The following is a 22,809-nucleotide window of genomic DNA, read 5'->3' as shown; positions in this document are numbered from 1 at the left end:
AACCCAATATGAGTGGGGGAGAGAGGGTTTGGGCATTGGAGGCTTGCTGTTTCCAGATCACGCCAAAACACGTAATTGAAGAAGTATAACTCTGTGGATGTTGTTTTATGCAAAACTGCATGACAATTTTATATTTATTGAGAGGCAGGTGAAATTTCAGAGACTCAATTAACATTGTTATGCAAATCGGTTTGCTGTGCATTTCGACAGGGCATAGAAATGTGGCATTCTCGTTATAGAATCATGAATATGTAGCCTTCCCTACTATTTATGCCTACTATACACTACACGTTACACTTACTTACACGGCCTTTATTATGTGGGCTATCTGTCGACACGATAGAAGTAAATGTTGTAATATTGTTGTGTCCAGATATTGCTCATTGCGCCATGAACTGGTGCATTAATCTCTGAGGGGGGGAAATGGTGCTTGAAAGAATTACAATCTGCGTAGTTGATCAAACAACATACAACTTCTGTAACTTCTCTATCACGAGATCATAATCCGTAACACTTTTTTAAAGTGTTTTAACCCTTGCCTATAGACACTGTGGCAGAGGATAAACATTTTATTGCCGATACTGTCTCGCGTTTTCCATGTTCCATGGCGCACCAAATGTGCATCGCAAACTTCTAAGATTATTAATCAGTAGTCTCATAGATTTTGTAGGCGTTTTTTGTCCGATGAGTTGAACATCGGCCCGCGGGTCAGACGCCTGAGCATTGTTGACATGACCGACGTTTGTTGAGTAAAAGCAAATATAACTAAACATTTTTTTTCCATAGGTCTTCTACACGCGTAGTCTAACATCTGCACAAAATCATAAAACAGTATGATTAATCACTTCTTACAAAAAAGTTAAAATATGCAGATTTTCAAATTTAAGAGGTGTATGAAAAGCCTGTCGTGGTTGTATTCACCATTCTGTAGTTTCCGTGGAGAGCAAAGAGCGTGCTGTCGTGTCTCTTTCAAACTGGTGACAATTCTCTGCCTAACCTTTCATGTGCATATCATTTCTGTTCATAATCGCTTCTTCGCCATATTTAAAAAAAGATATACGTCACTGTCGTTTTTCAGCACAAGGTGTTCCAGAAGATATATTTTGGTTTTAGAAGGGCTGCTGTGTTTTTTTTTTGGAGCGGACAAGTGTGAAAGAAATTATGTTTCTGTTGTAAAGATACTAGATTGTTAACAAAAAGGTGTAATTTCGTCTTGTTCCTTTTATATTCTAAACTCATATTATCATAGTTTTTGCTTGATGAAGTTTCCTCGACAATAGGTATAGGCCTATTTTATTGGGCCCTGTTGTGTTGCTCTTCTCAAGGGTGAAAGAGAAATGGCCCTTATCTAAGGGTCTTAAGTCGTTGTAAAAGAATGCCATTAAAGATTACGCTTTTTAATTACCCGAAAGATATTCACCGTAGACTCCATGCAAGAAATGGATGAAAGACAATGGAGCACATGACAGATCGCGAGCGCTCTGTCCTGCCCCCTGTCTTTCTTTAGCTACAAACAGTGCGAGACGTTCGCCTGCTTAGGCGAGAATTAAACTGACGCGTGCATTTTACTTGGTTGTTTATTTTTTTAATTCGTAAAATAAATAATCAAACATAATTGATATATCATATATTATATGAAGAGTTTGGTTCCAAAATGAGATAACTTAGTCATGCTTTTTTACATTGCTTTTCAATAAAATCATCAAACTGCAGTTGGTTTGTTTTGATATAAGCCAAAAATAACAAAAAAATACAGCTAACCAACACAATAAAACACAATAAGATCATGAATACATAATAGCCTAAAAACACGATTTTTTTAAACGGATTAGGGGCCTATCTTATTTTGGAACCAAACTCTTCATATATTTGGAGTATAACAATATTACAGATTATTGTGTACTAGTGCTAAATGCAACATTCTCAACCCTTCCTTTAACAATTTCTCTCAGCCAATACGAGACCTCCCCTCCCATTGGCAAAACACGTTAATCCATAATGTAGGGGCATATTGTGTTGTCTTTGCTGAAGTTAAATAATAAAGTACACATTACTCTATAAAATAATTTTTCAGATATCTAATGTCCATTTTTTATAGATTGTTCAGCATATGCAGATTTTAAGGTCATGATCTTACACCCTAGTAACTTGAGGGCACGCTTCATAAAACAGTCATAACGGCAGTCACTGCCACCACTAATGAATCCCTCTGCAGGATTAAGGCGATACGGTGATGTTTTTATTTGCCTGGATATGACAAGAGTTCCCCTGTCATTTATGTTACTGTTTAGTCTTCACGCGCGCTTCTGTCTGTAGTGTTCTCAAGAATGCACTGCCTGAATGAAACTTTATTCACTTCTCAAAGTCAATGAGTTTAATGCGTAATTTTCTTTGTAAATCTGAGAATTATGGTCAAAGGTTTTGGCACTGTTTTCATTGAGTCTTTAACGATTTATTTCATTTTAGTTAATTTGTCTATTCATCATAGTAATGTTTTGTTATGATTATAATTGTTGTTATAGTTACAAATGCTATTGTTGAACCAAAGTAGTCTGTATACATTTGGGTCTCTTGGCATAGACAAACTATAACTTCTTATCGGGAGGTACATTGGAACACTTATGTTGTTTAACTTCAATAAAATATATTCCATATTTCAGAGAAATCTTCGAACCTTAACTTGCAATATACAGAAAAATATGCAAAACAGACGTAGGCTATTGGTAGTTTATTGTATGTAACAGGTGTCAAATATCAGTAATATAAATACAAATATGAACCTTGGGGGCAAACGTTTCCTCTAACCACCACCTGTAAAATATGCCAACAAAGTAGTGGCAGCCATAAAAACTGTATTCTGATTTTGGCGTCTACAAACTTGATGGACCAGAACGGTACATTCCTCGAATTATTCTAAAAAATTACAACTAGCACGAACTAGTGTTTGCTCTTGAAATGGACATTTATCTAGAACCCCCTGGATATAAGGTTATCAATAAATGATGGAGACTGTGAACACAGGTATATTTAACTGTATAACCTAGTCTGAATCTTTTACCAGTTTATGTTAGAGACGCCTAGTGTTTGACCCTTGGTATGTTGCCATTGGGTCGTTTTGAGCTACAACACAGCTATATGCCACTGGTTTGGTCACTACAATAGGTGCTGACGCACTGAGCCGATTTGTGAATGGAAGCGCTGGTGTGTGCGCGAGCCTTCGTGATCGTAGATATTGCAACCCGACATAGAGGATAACCCCCCCCCCCCCTTTAACTCTCTCACTCCTTGGTCTCAAAGACATAGACACACACACTTAACATGGCCAGTCAAAGCACGTCTGTGATATGATTCCTGACACCTTGCAGGGGTAGAATCCAGTCAACTAGTATGGTCTGCGTAACACGAGAAAAAATTATAACACTTTTTTCCAATACTTGATGTTAAACAAATAACTCTGTGGGTATGGTCTAAACTACTGCTTGCCTACTTGTTTTAAATCCAGAGTCCTTCAAAGCCAGAGCACCGTCGGGGTCCGGGTCCTAGCAGAGTGGACACTTTGAAACGCTGGGAGGATAGAGTTGATAGGTTTTAATACCTTTAATTCTAAAGCGTCTGATCGTCCTGGCGTAAATAAGTCTCCTTTAAGTATAAACAGGCTTGCTGTCCCTGACCCACCGTGCATGTGGCGTCCTCCACAAACCTAATTAAGGCTCTTTAGATGGGATCAAGCTAATTGAATGCTGCTTCCATCTTGAGACCTTTTTGGAGAAAATGGCTTTATTGATAGTCAAAGCTTTAGTCTTGTTGTCTTTCCCACCTCGAAGATTTAAGTGAATCAGAAAGACAAAACGGCTTTGTGTGCTTGAGTGGATCTATTTTCAGCCAACGCAAAAAATCGTGTAAGATGTGAAAATATTTTCAGTTATTCGCACTCTTCAGTTGGCTCTTTTAATTTTGTTGTTGCAAAGAGCCACAGGTGCATTTTCACTTTCCTAAATACAAAGCATTTTATCACCGTGAAAACTGGCATTTAGAGTGCCTTTCTGCCACGTCAGTCCAAATTATATTTCATTAACACCGCGGAACAAACGTATTTTCTAAAACTGATTTGTGCCCAGTTGTTGTCGTCAGTAACTCTTTTGATGTGGAATCATATTAGAAATTGTAGTTTCAAAATACATATATTTAAAAGCAATAGGCCTAGTTGGCATTTCTTCCTGCTGTTTTTTTCATATGTATTTATAATGCATTTATTATTTTCGTCATTAGCTTCCTATTTAGATTTCATTCCTTATTACCCTGACACGAACTAGTGAGGACTACATGAGAGAAAAAAGTCGGCATAAGTTATTTAATTGTCTATCTTCAACAAGTTGACATGGAAGATATTAAAACATCAGATTTTTGTTTGAATCACGCGAAACTTAAGTAAATCGTAAAAGTTTATTTCATTTTCTACCACTGAAAAAAGTAGCAAGTTTATATAAATTTTGTTTTATTTATTTGGTAGTTTTGGTTTGTTTTAATATTTAATTAGGCTATATACTTGTATCTAATTTTAACCGTTATTAAATCACCTGATAAATATATTTTGTATACAATAAACTGTTTAGGGGAATACGTGTTAAGTTTGCTCAGAATGAAGTCCATCCTTGTGTTTATAAAGTTATGAATAAAATAGGAAACTATTTAAAAAATATATGCATAATATAAATATCATACATTCAAATATTATTTCAAATATATACATACAATATAGTGTGTGTGTGTATATATAAATATATATATATATATATATATATATATATATATATATATATATTAATAATTATATTTTTACGCACAATGAAAATATGTGTCCTCATATGAGAGGTATATAGCCTACTGAACCAAATGTGTATACTTCATGGTAAGAACACCAGCTTAATACCCGCATATATGGACCTTTCACGTGTTGGGACGTGTTACTTGTGACAGTTACGAATAAACACCACGTGGTGGCTAGCAGTCAAGAGGTTTAAGTAGGTTTACGTTTCCTGTCAAACAAAAACACACGTGAGAGAAGGGGAAGTTATAAGTGGGCACAATACAGCACCCCCCAAACCCCCCCACAGAACATCACCGTATATCTTTAAGATAGCCACCGAAAATCAATAGGCTATGCGTAATGGTCAATACATTACATCAGACACCTCATAATGCGCACGGTAGGCTGCCTGTCCCGCTGCCTAAACACTATTTGGGTGGGTCACAGGAAGCTGTCTGGTTACTTTGCTCGAGTTTAGATTTTTCAGATTCTCTTTGCACCTGTGCCGCGCGCTTGTGATTGTTTGCGACCCTCGCGACAAGTGGGGCGCGTGACATGTGCGCAGTAGACACTTGTTTCACTTTGACCACCTCATCGCCAACGTGCACTTGTTGCTTCATTTTGTTTTAGTCTAATTGTTCTTTCACTTTGTAAAGTGCCTGAAAAAACACATTAGAACGTTACAAGTCCCTCTAGCTCAGTTGATCTAAATTGTCATTGCGCACGAAACAGATGCGCGTGTAAATTATATATTTATATATATACTTATTTTTTTTGAAAACGTGTCGGACAAGAGCAAAGAAAAACTGCCCATTTCATTTACTGCTTTTTGCTTGCATTATTTGAAAAAGTGAGTCTTATATATGTGTCTACTTTTAGTTTTATATGGGCCTGCTCTTAATATAGCACAGCAAGAAATGAAAATAGATTAGGATGTGCTTCGTGTGTGGCATCACTAATCATATCCTCAGATTTAGCATGTATATATAGAGAAGAGGCCGATTCCGTGTGTTCCGTGCCCCACCTTTAACCTGACCCCCAATATATTTGTTTTGACCACAGCTGAGAGGGTTTCCTAAATACGACTTAAACAAGGACTTTAACCAGATGCCAATCAGGGTGAGAGGCACAAACGGGGTAATACAGTGCTGTCCAAAATGTCACAGTAGATGCTTGAGGCAACTTGACGGAAATCAGTGGCCTATAGAAACTTCAAGGCCCTTTCAAAGTCCTGTGCGGAAATTTAAAACAACAAAGTTTTATATGTAATATAATTAACGTATGTAAACTAAATCAAATTAAAATTTGGTGTGACCACATTTTGACTTTAAAACTTTTGTTCTTTGTGACTTGCGGTAACATCAGACAGTTAGATCAAATCCTGTCTGTTGTAGGATAATGGCCAATAAATTGTTTGGAAATCTCAAACCAAAACATAAACGTTTTACAAATATATAAATGTATAAATCCAAGGCCAAAAACATTAGCACAGGTCTGTGCAGGTCTTATTATTTTTTACTACGATGTTTTTAGCGGAACTTTGAATAGATTTCTTTCTCAAATATTCAGAATTGGTTATGTTCTTTTCCACCCATGGGTCCCTTTCCAGTGCCCCCCTGAGAAAGTTGGAGTCCTCTTTTGTGCGTCTGTACTCGACCGGAACCTGCTCCATCCACATCTGCTCTCCTGCTTTGTGATGGGGAATGCGTCATTTCACCATCATTCACACTAATCTTTTATCTCCAGCTCCCTGTTTCTGCACTTCTCAGTATTATTCTTCAATTTTAAAATATTCTAGTACAGGATAACTTTCCTACCCCTTGACCTGCGAAATGTAAACAGATTTTTTTAAATGTGAAATAGAATTTCATCCAGTTCCAAAGAAAAATATAAATCTTCCATCTAATTTAAATTCAATATTTAAAAATGTAACTAAACATGCATTATATCAGGACTTTCGTGAACCAACGGATGGGAATAATAATTGTACTCTATTGTAGTCTATGGCCCAGTAAATATTCAATTATGCATTTTAGAGCGTAAGAAAGAAATGGTAAATTATGCTCCCATGGGTGAGAATAGATTTGGGTTTAGAGAAAAGAGGTGCACTACAGTTTTTAGTCTACACTTTTTTGTTGACTTTCCTGCACACGAAAGGTGAAAGTTCAGGCCACGGATAAGAGGGTGATATTTATGGGTAAAGATCTGAAACAGGTTTAATAAATTAATTCTTTAGTGGATTGGAGCCCAGTCATGATGGTGTTTTCTTAATTATTATTTGCCAGCTAAAAGTTAATTTCTTTAGGTTTTACGATTTCGTTTTTTTTAAATAGGCTAACAGTTCTCTAAATTGTTATTTCAAACTATAAGCGTCAAACTTGTGGCTCTTTCGATCAGGCTACTTCATTTAAACGTAGCAGACCCCAAGCAAGATTATGAAGTTTTTGCTTGTTTTATGCGATTTCTAGAAAAGTATTGGTTTTACATTTAACTAGCCCTTCAGTAAGTAAACATATTTCTGCTAAGTCGTTTAATATTGTATCAGTCGAACTGTCTTGCGTAGCGTTATCAATTAGCTGTAGGCCTATATTCACTAAGAGAAAAAATGAACAACATGGTCTCGCAGTGTCAGTCTATTTATACAGTTTCTACGTGTTTGCTTGATTAGGTTGTAATAGTGGCAGGACTAACGGCGGTAAGCACTCAGTAACTGAGTCTCCCAGTTAATCCCAGTCCGTAATACCTTGTGTTGATTCATTTGCACTGTAAAGGATTTGCGCGGATCATTCGCTTTATGCGTCATAACCTGATATTTACCTTCCTACTGAAACCATCGCAGCGCTGTCAAATTCGTCCACTTCATATAAAAGTGAAGTCTTTTTTAAATCAGAATTTAAACTTTTTTCATCATTTGACTTTGTGGATGTAAAGTGTTTAATGAACCTGCACATTAAACCACGATTTTTAAAATTATGAGAATTTTTTTCCAGGGATGAAATATTTCCAGGGATGGGTTATAATATTAGAATACTTGTGAGCAAGGCTCATGAGGATGTTACCTTGACCCTTTTAATGCATATATACACACATACCTATATCTATACAACTGCTTGTCTTTTGATCGACCATGCAATCCATGAACCAATTAGAAGAACCAGCACTGAATCAGACTGACCGAGGCGAATGGAAGTCCTGGTCAGTAGTGAGGGATGAGACACATTTAAATGCCAGACTGGCATTTGAATGGCATTGCGGGCAATTTAGACTGAAATGGTGCTCTGTTTTTTGCATCCTCCTGTTACACCGTCGCTGGTCTGTGTCCCATTAGGTCTAATTCTTCAATTCATTATCTTGATACCCTCAAAGATCGAGTAAGACGGTGATGAGACACTGAGTGAGAGAGTGGAGAGAGATATTGTCATTGTGGCTTAACATGCACACGTCAATCCCTGGAGTCAATGACAGTGTTAACTGAGGCAGAAATTATTTCACAGCTTGGCAGTCTAATTTGGGATAATATTGTTATTGTTAAAGAATGTTTGTTTCATGTTGTCTGTGTTTTCATGGCAATGTTGCTTTTAACCATATCCTACATTTACATTGTCATTGAGCAGATGCTTTTATCCAAAGCGACTTACAAATTAGTTTGTTTGTGTTCTTGTTTGTAATTTTAGGCAATATTTTTATAGCTGAAGGTTTTTTATTCATATATTATCTCTGTGTAATTGTTTATAAACATATTCTACCTTCTCTCTCTCTCTCTCCTCCACTTCCTCGCCCTCTTGTACTTCTGTGCTAGTTCAGTCAAAAGCCAAAGAAATGTCAGGAGTGAGTTCAATAAGTCTAGGTAATTGCGATTCTGTCTTCTCGTCCGTTCGACTGAATCATCTTCCATTAGAGAAACAGTGGGGGGGGCCTTACCCAGGGCCAAAGAGCAATCTAAATCCTCAACGCCTGTTAAAGCTCCTGCAAGCCATAACCAAACGCATGTTAAATCTACACAAACTGTTATTTAGTTGTTGTTTTTAGGTTTGTACTAAAGGAACTGTTGATATGCATAATTGCTGACTTGAACATGCCCAGATAAAAAGTAGTGTAAAGAACTGCAGTTTTCTTTGACACCCTTGGACTATAGAGTAAATTGTGATTCAATGCAATGTTATAGCATTTTACTGTGTTGCCTTGTCCAGGGTTCCAATCTGAATTTAACACAGGTTTATAACACCCTAAACGCCCCTCAAGGTGGGGTCACTCAAGAATGTTTCATTTAAGGCTCTCGAAAAATGCACAACACTGCCATCTACTGACAGTAAATGGAAGTGGGCTTTGAAAGAGTTTTATTTTAACTACACTCAAAAAAATTATTGTTGGTGCTTAATCAATATAGTTTGATCTAAAATATTTGTGTGTTTGTAAACACATAAATAAGCAAATCTTTGATATAAGTTATTCCATTTGTGTTGGGACAACCTAAAAACTTTTCGTTGACTAACTGAAACTACACAGTGGACTGAGTTCCCAGCATGCTTTGCCCTTATGACTGGATTTAGATAGTACATTTCAAAATTAAATGTTATTTTATAAGTTTTTTTTGCAGGTTGAAAGTAGTCTTGATAGTGTTTACTGTTCTGTAATGTTAAAGTTCATAAGATTTTCTGTTGTCTATGTTTTTTGAGGGGTTAGTGGTGAAGGGTAGAGGTTTTACTTTTTTTTCTTACAATTTTTGCATGTATGCAGACTTACTCGGTGAGTAAATACTCTGCAAATAGTCATGCAGTAAACTATCTGGTGCTTCCTGCTAGCACCGTGCATTACATCTTGCTTGCATCACTAAAGCATTCAAATTGAATTGGCTCAACACAAATGAATTACATTCAGCTGAAATCAAATAATTAAGTTGATGAACTTAAACTGGGTGAATTGTACGTACAAGTTCATCTTAAATTCGAATAAATCAATTCAATTGTGTGGAAATACAATATAAAAATGATAGAAATAAAGCATTTAAAGAGAAAACAAAACTTCCTGCAACTATCTGAAGGCTCCATGAATCACGTGACGCTCCAGCGTTTTGGACTTCCGTTGACAGAACTCCCCCTTTAATGGCTCTGGCAGGGGAGAGCTAAAAATACCTGGCCATTGGACAGTCCGTATAGTAACACCTCTTTTTTGTTGCTGACGCCATGTGGTGAAGAGTTGTTGTTGAGAGGGGAAGATGATCTTAACGTGCAAGTTAATAAATAATAATGGTGTTTATAATAAACACTGTGTAACACATTTAGAATTTTCCGGTTTTATTGCATGGTGAGAACGACGTAGTGACACAAAGGTTTCGGGAAACCCTGCCCTGCATGGTTGTCAGTCATGCTATACAGCATTGCTTGTCATTGAGATGACCGGACATCTGCACATCTGTGGTCATCATCAACACGAATCGCTCAGTCCAAACACGACAGTGGCCACCACTGTACAAAAAGATGTCTTCCTCATGTTAACGCAGGGAAGAGATCATACGGGCATTATAAGGATCGATGTCTTATTTATTACATAAAATAAAAAGTCTGTGAATTTTAAGTATAAAAAGGATAAATGTCAGGCAGCAGCTAGGACCTGCGTTAATATTATAAAGACCTTCCAGCAGAGACGCGTTAGGACCCGCGGTACTAATGTTGTGTTCCCACCAAACGCGAATGAAGCGTTATGCGCCGTTGCGGGAGTGATTAACAGGTTAAGTCAATGCAAAAACGCGACTGGACATCCTGCGGCATGATTCGCGCGAATGGGCGGCGCGAATGATATGGCGCGAATTGAGCGTTTCGATCGTTTGAAGCGTGATTCGCGAGAGTGGAAAAATCTGAACTTTGGCGAAAATTCGCGCCGGGTTAACCAATCAGGAGCTTGCTCTTGTAGTGAAGTGGTTATGACGTAGCAAGCGGAGGCAAAGCGCAACGCCGTGTGCAGTGCGTTTGCGGTCCGTATTTTTTGGAAGGTGCTTCTATGCAGACAGTGACAAGTAGGTGGTCCAGAAAGTGCAAGACGGAAATGCAAGGGATAACAAGAGGCTACTTATTGAGGTAGAGAAATAGAAAGTAATTTATTACCCCCAGGACTGTTTTTATAAAGACATGAATGCTAAAGAAAAGGCAGATTCTAAGTGTAAAATAAAGTCTTAAATTAATGCAAAGAGTTGTGAAAATGGGAGTTCGTTGACTTTCAGATCTGCGTACTATGACAGCTCTTAAAGGGGCCACGTTCTTAAACGTGCTGCTGTGACTCCTGTCACTAATGTTGATCAAAGAACAAAATAAAAGAAGAACTCAATGTTATTTTGTAGCTTTAACGAGAATTCTTCTGCATTTAATTTATAATTTAGCATTGGCAGGGTGTCCGATGTTGATGTTCAAATCACCAAAACAATCACACCCGACCCCATCTTTCGGTTTGTCAGCGCTCGGCTCGGCTATGTTGGTCCTGTGCACTGTGTACCTTACTGCTGATTGGCTACAAGGTTGTTTTGGTACTCGGCACGACTTAGTTGTCTAAAACGTAATTCGGAAATCGGTTACCCCGCCTTTAAAGACTGTAAAGTGTTTGAGAACTTCCTCAAATGTCTGTAATTTTTTAAGCGATTGACAGTACTACTATATATATAAACGAGGCTGACGCCGCCTGGCTGAATTGAAAAGTGAATTTTACGGGCGAATGAAGCGAGTAAACTCAAAATGTTCAAGCGTCCAACTTTTTCGTGCAAGTCGCGTTTGGTGGTTACGCTCTATAAGGCTTTTAGCAGATATAATCACAGATATCTATGGAGATACTTCACAGCAGAGAGTTTTGAGAAAAAGATCGCCCTCACAGTATGTGAGTAACATTGTTATTTCTGTTTGTTAGAACCAAGATATGTTTATCTAATAAACATAAAGCGCGTACTCAATGAGGAAAAAATTTACATTTAATCCGCGGATTAAGGATCATCCGGGACTCGTTTCACCACTATACCGCAGTGGAGAGTAAACGCGTAGATGTGTTTGTCCGTTTAGGGCTGCTGTACAAAACATGGCGGCGAATTCAGTGTAAGTAGGGTCGCACTGTATGTAAATATAAACAGCTTATTAAGGTATTAGAAACATAACGGTTCAATACGTATGGTCTTTATACACCTCTGAAGAAATAGTTTTGTATAATATATTGCATTTCGCTCCTAAAAACACAATATTGTTCCTTAAAAGTGGATTTTTACAGGACAAAGTTTAACCGTAAAACTGATTATAAAATTTTACCTTAAGATCATACGATATGCAGACGGAACAGCAAAATATGTGTATTATTATTAACATAAATAAATAAACATTAATGTAAGATAAATGCTGTAAAGCAAACTGGATGCCATCGGTCTCAGTACTTCAATCGATGCAACTCTATTTGCAATTTTTTTCTCTCTTGATTAAAATGATTTTTAGTGTTGCGTGATCATTTTATTATGATGTGTCTTAATAAATGAACATCTTAAAGCCAGCTGGAGCACACAATTTTATTTAATCTAATTCATAACCCAGAATGGTACAAGTTGTACAACACAAATGATAAAGACACACATGCACATTCACCCGGAGAAATATAAATTGCATTTCTTATTCTTCTAAATAAAGCTTTCATTCAGTATTACTTCTTTCCTTCCCTGAAGCAGAGGTTCTCAAAGAGCCTAGGACCAGTTTTATCTCTCCAAAACTTTTCCCTCGTGTTATTTTCCAAATATTCCCAAACACAGCATGCAAGTATAATGCAGCTAATGCAAGTATAGACGTACAACACCATTTAGGAACAGTGGTATTATTTTCAAGATCTTTTTTGAGACTACTTTTCAAAGTGAGTTTGTGGTCACACTATACCTTCACATATAAATGTATACAAATGATGTGTTTATTGCTGGTTTGTTTCTATACTGCATACAAGTCATCCTGGGTGGTACCTTAACATTATAAAAGTAATAAATATGAGACAATACCTGGCTGATTGCACTTCATTTTACCAAGACCCCCAAACCTATACTCAAGCCCAGTACAGAATACAGAATTGGCTACATGTGATAAGAAATACACAATCAATAAAGTACAAACAAACAAAAAGCATTACCACACTGGAGAAGTGACAAAATCACTCAGTTGAATAATAGGCAATCACAGATTGCAAACCATGGAGGCCGCAGTAAAAGGTTTTTGTGGATGTTTACCCATCATAGGGTCAATGATTTCAAAACCTATACAAATTATTAGGTATTACCATGTCAAAAGAATTCTGTGAGTTTATATTAATAAATAAGTTGTCACTTAATTACTTCATTGCTAATGTTTCTAGTTTTCTTTTGGTCTGTATTAGCAACAAGGAGAAAATCCACAACCAATACAAAGGAGTAAAATAACCAGTTGCCACAATGTGATTGGCAATCAAACCCATCTGGTACTCTCAGTAACACTCAGGTTAATCTGAAAGGGAGCCCATGAAAAAAACTATATAGACAGACCTCTTTGGATATTTTGTATTTGCACAGCCTTACATATTCCCTTTCATTATCCTTCAGTTCTCCAGCAAAAAACTAAAACACAATGAAGTGTGTTTTTTGCTCCACATGTTTCTCCTTGCATGGTCTCATCAACAGGACCAGTAGGCCTTCACACGCACACTCATTATATACACACAGCTTCACCACTACTTTTCACTCCATCAACATGGTAATTTTAGAATGATACTACCAGTAATACAACTGCATGGAGCTGTTGTACCAATGCTGATGGTAGTAATTGGTGCTAGGGGGTTATTTTGGCAGCTCGAAAGGTGCTCTCCATGGCACAACGGGCCAGCTCAGACCAACCCGCTCCGTTTTCTTTTTTTTTATAAAGAGGAGCAAAATTAAGAGCAGATATTACACTTGGACTTAAAAGTCTGTGTCTCGATGCACACCCAATATAGAGTCACGGTTTGCAGGCCCTGCGTTTTGGCACTCATCGAAGCTAACTTCCAGACCTCAGATGCCCGCTTAATCATTGTGAGGCTTCTCAGTAGAGACCTATGTAGAAAGAGAAAGTCAGTTAGTAAGGAGGGATGGTGCAATTCTTTCACATCAACCACAACTAATGTGCACAAAGTATGAACTAGCAGTTTGCAACACACATACAAATACTGCACCCTAACATTTTCACCGTATCTACACCGCAAGTGATCGGCGCTGCATCCAGTGTTTACAAACTTTAAATTATAATTGGTTATTTTAAGGTGTTCTATTTTCTTTTGTTGTGCCGTGTGCGGTGTAGAAACGTACATGCAGCCTGATTGCACAAAGTAGTAACAGTCAAATGAATGACCTTCAGAGAACCGTCTTTGCCTTTTAATCCTAGACCAGATGTGCATTTTGTGGGTACTTGGAGGAAATCAGTTTTATAACAAAACAGAACATAATAATTTTATGAGCCCGCTTGGTGCTGTGGCTATAATTAGTTTGTACTATATATGACACAAGCCTGGCATACACACAAGTTATATAACGCTTGAATGGACTGGGAGCCCTGTAAAATAGGAGTTCCTCATAGGTCAAGACTATCTCCTGCATCATATGCCCCTCCTATGGGCAGATGGCCAATCTCATAATCACTCTTTTATAGAGCGAAAGGGAAATCAATCATCACTAGGCTGCCAATTTTAGCTTTTCTAACTAAACATTATATTTCTATAATGGCAACCTTCAAATATCGAGCCCTTTCCTCCTTACACAGGTAAAACAGATACCAGATAGGGGATTACAGTCACTTAAATTGGGGTGTTGAGAAAAACCATCAGATACATTTTTTAATGTTAAGCATTTTGTAAATGTTCAAGTGGGAAATGTTGAGCTGTAATGGTACAGATTTACAATGTTTATTCCAAAGACTATATTCAGAAATCTATTTGATACAATATCAGTATCATGTCGTTGCAGAATATAGTTCATAAACAGAGCAAAGGTCAAGTTCCTGATTTAGGTTATTCATGCACATCTAGCCTGTCTTCAGCACAGTCTAGAATATCATTGCTTGGTCGAGTTGAGTATGTGGTATTCATGTGTAGGTATCAGGTATTCTTTTAATAGCACTCTAATGCTCAGCTGCTACAAGACCAACTGGCCTCTATATCATGGAAGTTGAGAAAGTAAAAGCCTAGTGCTAATTCCAATTGGTCAGGCAAAATCAGTGACTCAAAAAAAAAAAAGAACTGAAATAGCATGTAAATTGGTTCACTTGGTAAACAAAGCTGCATCTCTCTGACCATTAGCATGAAAAACAAGGAGCGTAATCTGTTTTCACGCCCTTATTGAAAAAGACAGCACTGGTTATGTCAACAGGCCAGAAAGGAATGTTGACTAAGAAGACTTGGAGGGGGTGGCTAGCACAAACATGCCACAAGAAACAATCAGAACCTAATTAGGATGTCTTAATATGACATTTCAGACCAGGGGTAAGACTGGCAGATGTCACAGTACTAGGAATGGAAGAACTTATAAGAAAAGAAATAAGGTTTTGTAAATGAATGTTTACACATCTTTATTTATAAGTGCACTCTCTTGAATTACTGGAAATCGGTTGAGAAAGCTTTTAGTTTTACTTTTGTTTCTCTGGGAGTCCTCATTTAAGTTTCACTTCTGAAATCTAAGTTAGACTTTGTGTCCATTAGTCAGGCATAAAGCATTACAGCAATAATCTTACATGCATATAAACAACTGAACAATAAGGACAAGAGAAAGATTTGTTTAGTGTTCAAAATACAAGGTAAACGTTTTCAATGTAGGATGTGGTTAAAAGGTGAAGTATTCTTACCATAGCTAGCTGTCGCCCAATATTTCCTACTGTCACTCCACCAGAGAAGAATATACAAGGCAACCAGGAACGTACATATAAGAAATCTGGAGATGTGTACCTGAAATATTTCATGACATATTCACAAATTGGACATTTTTTCAATCCAGTTGGTTCCTATATAATTATTGACCATAAACTTCTAAGGAGGTAAATCAATAAATCTATATGTGTTAAAAAGCCTGTGGTTAACTGATGATTTGTTAAGTGCGATTTCCCATTAAGCCTGGTTGCTTATGATTATAAAAATCATAACTTACTGGTAGATGCCATTGTAGACAAGCAGCTGAGCAACGAGAGTTGCTAACACAGCAGTGGTCAATCCTATGCCAAAGCCACTTCTAGAACGGTCAAATGTCCACCACAGGCCCAGAGACAGAGCAGCCAAAGTAAGTGAGAGTTGCACATTATTGGCAAAGTCCAGTTTCTATGAAGTACTTTGAATTAAGAGAAATATGCATGAAGTAGTTTCGAATAATTTATCATCTTATTTATCACAATATTGGCTATCAATCATTATCAATGTTTTATCAGTGGTTTTTGTGCTAAACCTAATTCACAGTATGTGTATAAGGCTATAATTGTACAAGACATTTTTTTTAATGAACACATCAGACTATATGATAGTTTTAAATGTTCAGTGGCCACAAAATCTACTTGTCAAGAGACACTGGTAAGGATACAGCACTGGCATGATTAATGCCTACAAAGACGGCAATGCAGCGCATCACGCTGGCCCACTCCCGATTAAACTTGTGTGGCTCTCCAAGATGGCTGTCCAAGCAGGGATGCAAGAGTCCAACCACAGCTGAGAAAGAGGGAAAAGAAGTGCATTAAATAACAAAAATATTTGATCACACGTGCCGACAAACAGAACTTGCGCATTGGCACCTAAGTCTTCCCTTAAGATAATTAACTGTGGTTTAATTATAGTAAGTGTGTAGTAACCACACTATGTGCTGGATTGATTACCATTTGCATTACCACCATTTCATTCTTCTAGAAAATATCACGGTTTAACTATTGTACCCATTCTTAATTTGTGGTTACTATGTATTTTCTGTAAATACCATAGTTTTTTTAAGGCAGTTTTGATATTTTATCTGAACAAGTAAATTAATACAAGATACATTTTATGAACAGGCACCTTCACCAACTGTCGCATATATGAACAAAAAAATAATAAAACTTTCAAGTGGATACTTGAAAATGATGTAGACTGCTGTGTGTCCACATTAGCGCTACGTGTAATGTGCGGAATGCAGGGGGAGGAGTCGAGCGTGACCGAATTATTTATTTAAATCACGCTGTAATCGACTTCCTTGTTTCTCCTTCGGCTAAGTGGCATGTTCAGCGCAGCAGCCAATCACGTGCCTCCCTCACAGCTCACCCGTTCTGAGCGGAGCCAATGACAAAGCAGAACCCCCAAGAATGACCCCGAATGCCCCTCTGTTTCCAGGGCTGTAAAAGCCCCGGGCGATCAAGCCCACTGTACGACACATGTCAACAAAACAGCCCCCAAAGTGTGCGAAGAACTATTGCACAATGTAAACATAACAAAGGATAACTCATCACAGCCTAGTATGTGCACTAGCAATAATAAGAGGTAAAAACCCCTTCTTCCACATACAAACACGTGCGAGGGCCTTTGTCTTATTATCATTCACATAAAAGGCCCATCGATCAAAATGCACAATTCACTCGAGACAGATTCTTACTGACTTAACTTACCAGCGGCAGTGCCACAGCAGAGGGGGATCCACCATGCGGACGAAAACAAAGTGTCCAGGACTTCCTCTGGGAACAATGTCACGTTTCTCTGGATCTGGAGTAAGTTTAACACCAAAGCGAGAACAACTCCAACGATAAACAGTACAAGTCCCCGTCGAATTAGATTAGCAGACTGGAGGCTGTGCAGAGAGCCGTAAACGTGGCTCAACACTGAGGGTATGATGGACATCATTTCACCCGTTTTACCAACAATCCAAGTGGCGCTCGAGAGGTCCTTCGATTTCACACGGGTTGAACAGGAGCACGTCCAGCAATGTTCCTCTAGTCTTGGCATTTGGCACTGCAAAAAAGATGGAATTATTAATAAAAAGCGTGCACTAAAGAGTAGACTTCTATAACAATTGTTTTAAAATGGACGATACCATCATTTTTAAAGCAATTAAAGGCGTTGTGAAACTGAGGTATAACTTGAGAATTGAACACTCACCTTGATTCCTTTGTAGTGTTCCTGTCTAATCGTCTTCGCTTTATACACTTCTTCGCAAAACGCAGCGCTTATAACAGCTGTTGTTTAGATGATTGTATTTGGTCGCATTTCTCGTAAGGAAACAGCACTGCCTCTCATCCCACAGTACAAATCTTATACCACACGCGCGCTTCCTCTGCAGAAAACAAGCGCGGTCATGTCTGGTGAGTTTCAATAGCCAATCGGAGCGCGGCGGGCCATATGACGCGAGCGCACACCACCTCCCTCTCATGGACGCGCGCTGTTGATGTTCTCGGCCGTCAGCTGTTCTGTGGCGTGTGTGACGTGATGAAAAGTCATGCAAAGTTTTAAACTTCTGGATTGTTCGTTTTAATGGCTTTGCTTGGCCAAATCCTTTAAACCAAACCACAAGCTATTGCACACTGGTGTGGGACAGAAAATACTTACTAGAGAGTTCAAGAAGATTGGGCTTAGTTGTTATTTTGTTAAACCTGAAACAAAACTGTGGGTGGATAAGGTTTATTATTGTTGTTGGTGATGTTGCTGTTTTAGCAGTGGATGAGAATTGACAAGCAGATGTTGCTCTTTGTGAATAAAGACAGCCAGGAGATAATAGTGTACATATTATTTTTGCGGCGCAAAAATGGGGTATGCAGTATATGCGGTTCATAGGGGAAGCATCATTGTATGGGCCAAAATATTAGTTTTTATTGGAAGTTTTCTTTTATAAAACGTAACTATATACAATTATATAAAACGTTTTAGTTTCATTTTTGTGTAGCATTTTAAACGAGTTCAACAAATATGTTTTATTTAATTTCACATTTATTCATTTTGGCAGAACTTAATTAGGTTATTATGCCAGTCGCTCACTCTGTGACAGTCATGACCAAATGGATCGAGCAAAGAAACGTTCCGAGGCGCAGAACAGAACTAGAAAATGAACAACAATGTCGTTATAATTTGATGCACAGCAATACTGAGGTGCAAATAGTAACGTTATCTGCCACTATTTATAAGTATATAGCTTCTAACTTTTATTTATACTTAATCTAAAGAAAATACAGGGATTTTCGGTTAGTATAAATAGTATATTGCTGAGAAATGCTGCTGTTTTCATTTAGTGTAAACAGAACCCACTGCAATTTAAACTTTGTGTAAAAACCATCTGTTGCTACACTTAGGGCTAATAGCCGCTGCCTAATCTAAATGTCTAACATTGAAGATCAAAATAAGTTTATTATATACTGGGAACATTTCCTCACCAGCACATCTCTAATGGGCTACAATATTGTTACTTATATTTGGGATATTTAAAGAAGTTTATTGTTTAAAGGGTTCAATACCCCTCAGAAAAAGTGCCCCTGTATGTTGTTTTAGACTACGTGGTGTGACGTGCAGAATGTGATGCTTCTGCTGGAACATGTCCAAGTTTTTGAAAGGAGTGAATCAGGTCATTGATGCTCAGTGGGCTGTCCCATTGTAAATAGGCTAAATAAGCACTCCCAGCACAGACTTTTATTGATTCAGTAGAGAACAGAGTTCAAACCAACACCTGAGTGGAATCACCAGAGAGATAAGTCGGATATGTGCCCATTGACAAAAACACCTACATACTCGTCATAGCTTATTAGGACATGCAATTGCACAACCTTGTTAGCATGATTGGTAAAGTGCACGTGTAAAAACAAATACATATAGATGATATATGGTCAGGGTTTCAGACTGCTCCAAGCAAAAACATTACATATACATGCCATTTACCCTGAAACATGTTTCAGGAAACATAATAGCAGGTGAACTAATTGTGCTCTTATCTACATATTGAACAATTGAGTCCCACTCACTGACATATCCATTTGTAATGTTGAGGAGAGGAAAACAACGTAATTATAATGTTGAGCTGAGAGATTAACAAAACACCAGTGTGAACAACTCCAAATTATCTGGGTGAAAGTTCCAAAACACAGAGCTTTAGAATTTGAATGCTTTGCCTTTTTAGCTCCAATTCAATGCAAACTTTTACCAGTATATTTTAGTATCTTTTAAACTTTTTCTAAAACGTTGATGACTTCTTCGAAATCCTCAGAGAAACACACTATAAAGAAAAGCAATACCTGTGTAGTTATCACTATGGATTATTTAATTGGTTTCCAATGCGATCATAATACACCTTAGTTGATGTGATTTTTGTGTTTGTAGATTAAAATGTTTAAATATTTCAGATTTAGTATGTTTTAAAAGGGTCACATGACACGGAAGTTTGTTTTAGATGTAATGCAATGTGTATACACGATTTAAGTTAAAAATAATTCTGTATTTTCCATATACCGTGCATGTTTGTATCTCTTCTTTGCCCCGCCTCTCTCATACGCACAGATCTTTTTCAAGCTAATACGCCCTTTTCACAATGACGTAACTTAAATTACACATTTTCGCCAAGCAATGTATTATAACATCCGTCTTGCAACAAACAAGGAAAATAATCTATTATCCTTTATCTAGTATTGATCTTGTCAAAAGCGAAAAGTTGTCTGCAAGATGTTGTACATCATCTAGCCGTATTTGTTGCAGCCGTGCAAGGGACTTGGTAAAGTCCATTCTGAGGTGCTAGCGGAAGTAACCCTACACTGCTTCGCGGCAGAACGGAAGATGCGTGACTTCATGTTAAAAGGGCCTTTGACCAGTTAACCAGTGCGTAGTGATCAGTCGGGTGATGGAAATATATTGCTGCTTACCATATTTGGAACATCATGTTCCAAAGCAATTGTACTGACAGGTACACCCATCTTACTTGCATATTCATTTGGGTTGTCTTAGTTAAATCATACCATGAACTGACTTAGATTTGTGAGGGTGTGGTAAAGGAAAGCGTTTCTGGCAGGTCTGGGAGAGCATTCGCTTTTAGATAGCATGCATCTTTTGTTCCGACACTTAAATTTGTGCTATTTTACGTGTCTAATACATGCATGGGCAACTTATAACACACCTAAGAAACATGTATTCACACCATATGACCCCTTTGATGATTAGTTTTATACTATCAATAGTATTATACTATCAACAGAAAATATGAAGCAAATTCAACTTCCCTTAGATAAGAAAACTGACCATGGGTCTTTCTTGAAAGTCTAGTTATTTTATCTTTGTGGACATTATGACCTAGAAACCAAGAAGTGTTGCTGTTTAAGGACCTTTCTAAATCTGTATAAAATGTTCTGTTCTCATCTTGCAGTTTTTCTATATACTGTAGGTTTCCTCAGTATATAGCAGTAGTTCTCATAGTTCAGTTCAAGACCAATCTTAAACTTCACAGATCCTTTTTTAAAAGAGTGTTTAACTGTTTGGAAGCAGATCTCCTTAAAATAGTTAATACCTCACTGCTCTCAGGAACTTTCCCAGAGTCCCTTAAAAATGCAGTTGTTAAACCTCTTCTAAAAAAGGGCAATCTAGACAAAACCTTACTGTCTAACTACAGACCAATATCAAATCTTCCTTTTATAGGTTGTCTTCAATCAGCTGACCAAATTCTTGGACTCAAATCGCTACCTGGTGAATTATCAATCTGGTTTCCGTCAGCATCATAGAACTGAGACAGTGCTCATAAAGATAATTAATGATATTCGATTGAATTCTGATTCAGGCAAAATATCAGTTCTGGTTTTACTAGATCTCAGTGCTGCTTTTGACACGGTAGATCACACCATACTCCTACATAGGCTGGAAAACTGGGTAGGGCTTTCTGGGTTGGTACTTAAAGGGTTTGGGTCATACCTTAAAGGGAGAGGTTAATATGTAAACGTAGGCAATCATAAATCTGACTGGACACCCATGACTTGTGGTGTTCCACAGGGCTCAATTCTTGCTCCGCTCCTCTTCAATTTGTATATGCTCCCACTTGGCCAAATAATGAAAAAGTACCAAATTGCCTACCACAGCTATGCAGATGACACTCAGATCTACAGGCCTATTGACTTTCTTTGCCAATGCATTGATGAAGTTAACAGCTGGATGTGTCAAAACTTCCTTCAGTTAAATAAAAACAAAACTGAAGTCATTGTTTTTGGTAACAAGGATGAAACTAACAAGGTAAACACATACCTTGACTTAAGAGGTCTAAAGACACAAAGCAAGGTAAAAAATGTTGGGGTCATTTTGGAGTCTGACCTTAGTTTCAGCAGTCATGTCAAAGCAATAAGCAAATCAGCGTACTACCATCTCAGAAACATAGCCAGAATCAGATGTTTTGTCTCAAGCAAAGATTTAGAGAAACTAGTCCATGCTTTCATCACAAGCAGGGTGGATTACTGTAATGGACTCCTTACAGGTCTTCCCAAAAAGACCATCAGACAGCTGCAGCTCATACAGAATGCTGCTGCCAGGATTCTGACCAGAACCAAAAATTCTGAGCATATCACTCCAATCCTCAGGTCCTTACACTGGTTACCAGTTACTTTTAGAATCAACCCCAAAGTATTATTAATTGTCTGTAAATCACTTGATGGTCTAGGACCTAAATACATCTCAGATATGCTCATTGAATATAAACCAAACAGACTTCTCAGATCATCAGGATCAAGTCAGTTAGAGATAACAAGGGTTCATTCAAAACAGGGCGAGTCAGCGTTTAGCCATTACGCCACCGTAGCTGGAATGCTTAAAAAGACACTATTTAGCTGTGCATTTACAACCTGAGCACTGTGCTGGTTTACATCAGCTGTGTCACTGTGCTGGTTTACATCACTTCTATTTCTAATTTATTTTATTTTGCTCTTATTCTTTTCATATATACACTCACATTTTTAATCAATTTTATTGCTGTTTTATTGTTTCTTAAAATCTAAAGTATTTGTGATCTTAAATCATTTGCATTTTAAAGATACATTTTATTTCTTTCTGTT

The 22,809-nt window shown here is 37.6% G+C and overlaps 1 protein-coding gene across 1 annotated transcript; it reads right to left on the bottom strand.

Annotated features, from left to right (window-relative positions):
- Window positions 1-12,324: 12,324 nt before the first annotated feature.
- insig1 (insulin induced gene 1) lies at window positions 12,325-18,098 on the bottom strand. Its single transcript, XM_056755062.1, has 6 exons — window positions 17,909-18,098; window positions 17,422-17,761; window positions 16,374-16,498; window positions 15,951-16,117; window positions 15,652-15,751; window positions 12,325-13,871 (listed from the first exon to the last, which is right to left on the bottom strand). Exons 2-6 carry the CDS (start codon window positions 17,753-17,755, stop codon window positions 13,842-13,844), a joined length of 756 nt encoding a protein of 251 aa, XP_056611040.1. The 5' UTR covers window positions 17,756-17,761; window positions 17,909-18,098; the 3' UTR covers window positions 12,325-13,841.
- Window positions 18,099-22,809: the final 4,711 nt, after the last annotated feature.

The sequence above is a fragment of the Triplophysa dalaica genome, chromosome 1 (assembly GCF_015846415.1).
Source record: "Triplophysa dalaica isolate WHDGS20190420 chromosome 1, ASM1584641v1, whole genome shotgun sequence".
In the NCBI taxonomy this organism is placed as follows: Eukaryota; Metazoa; Chordata; class Actinopteri; order Cypriniformes; family Nemacheilidae; genus Triplophysa; species Triplophysa dalaica.
This window is presented reverse-complemented; position numbering and strand designations above follow the sequence as displayed.

What these genes read in the sequence shown, in the direction of transcription:
- insig1 (XM_056755062.1), bottom strand. Translation starts at nt 17,755, where the DNA reads ATGCCAAGACTAGAGGAACATTGCTGGACGTGCTCCTGTTCAACCCGT. An exon ending in CTGCTGTGGCACTGCCGCTG is followed by an intron (nt 16,499 to 17,421) that starts GTAAGTTAAGTC and finishes CCTCTTTCTCAG; the next exon opens with CTGTGGTTGGACTCTTGCAT. An exon ending in GTCTACAATGGCATCTACCA is followed by an intron (nt 15,752 to 15,950) that starts GTAAGTTATGAT and finishes GAAATATTTCAG; the next exon opens with GTACACATCTCCAGATTTCT.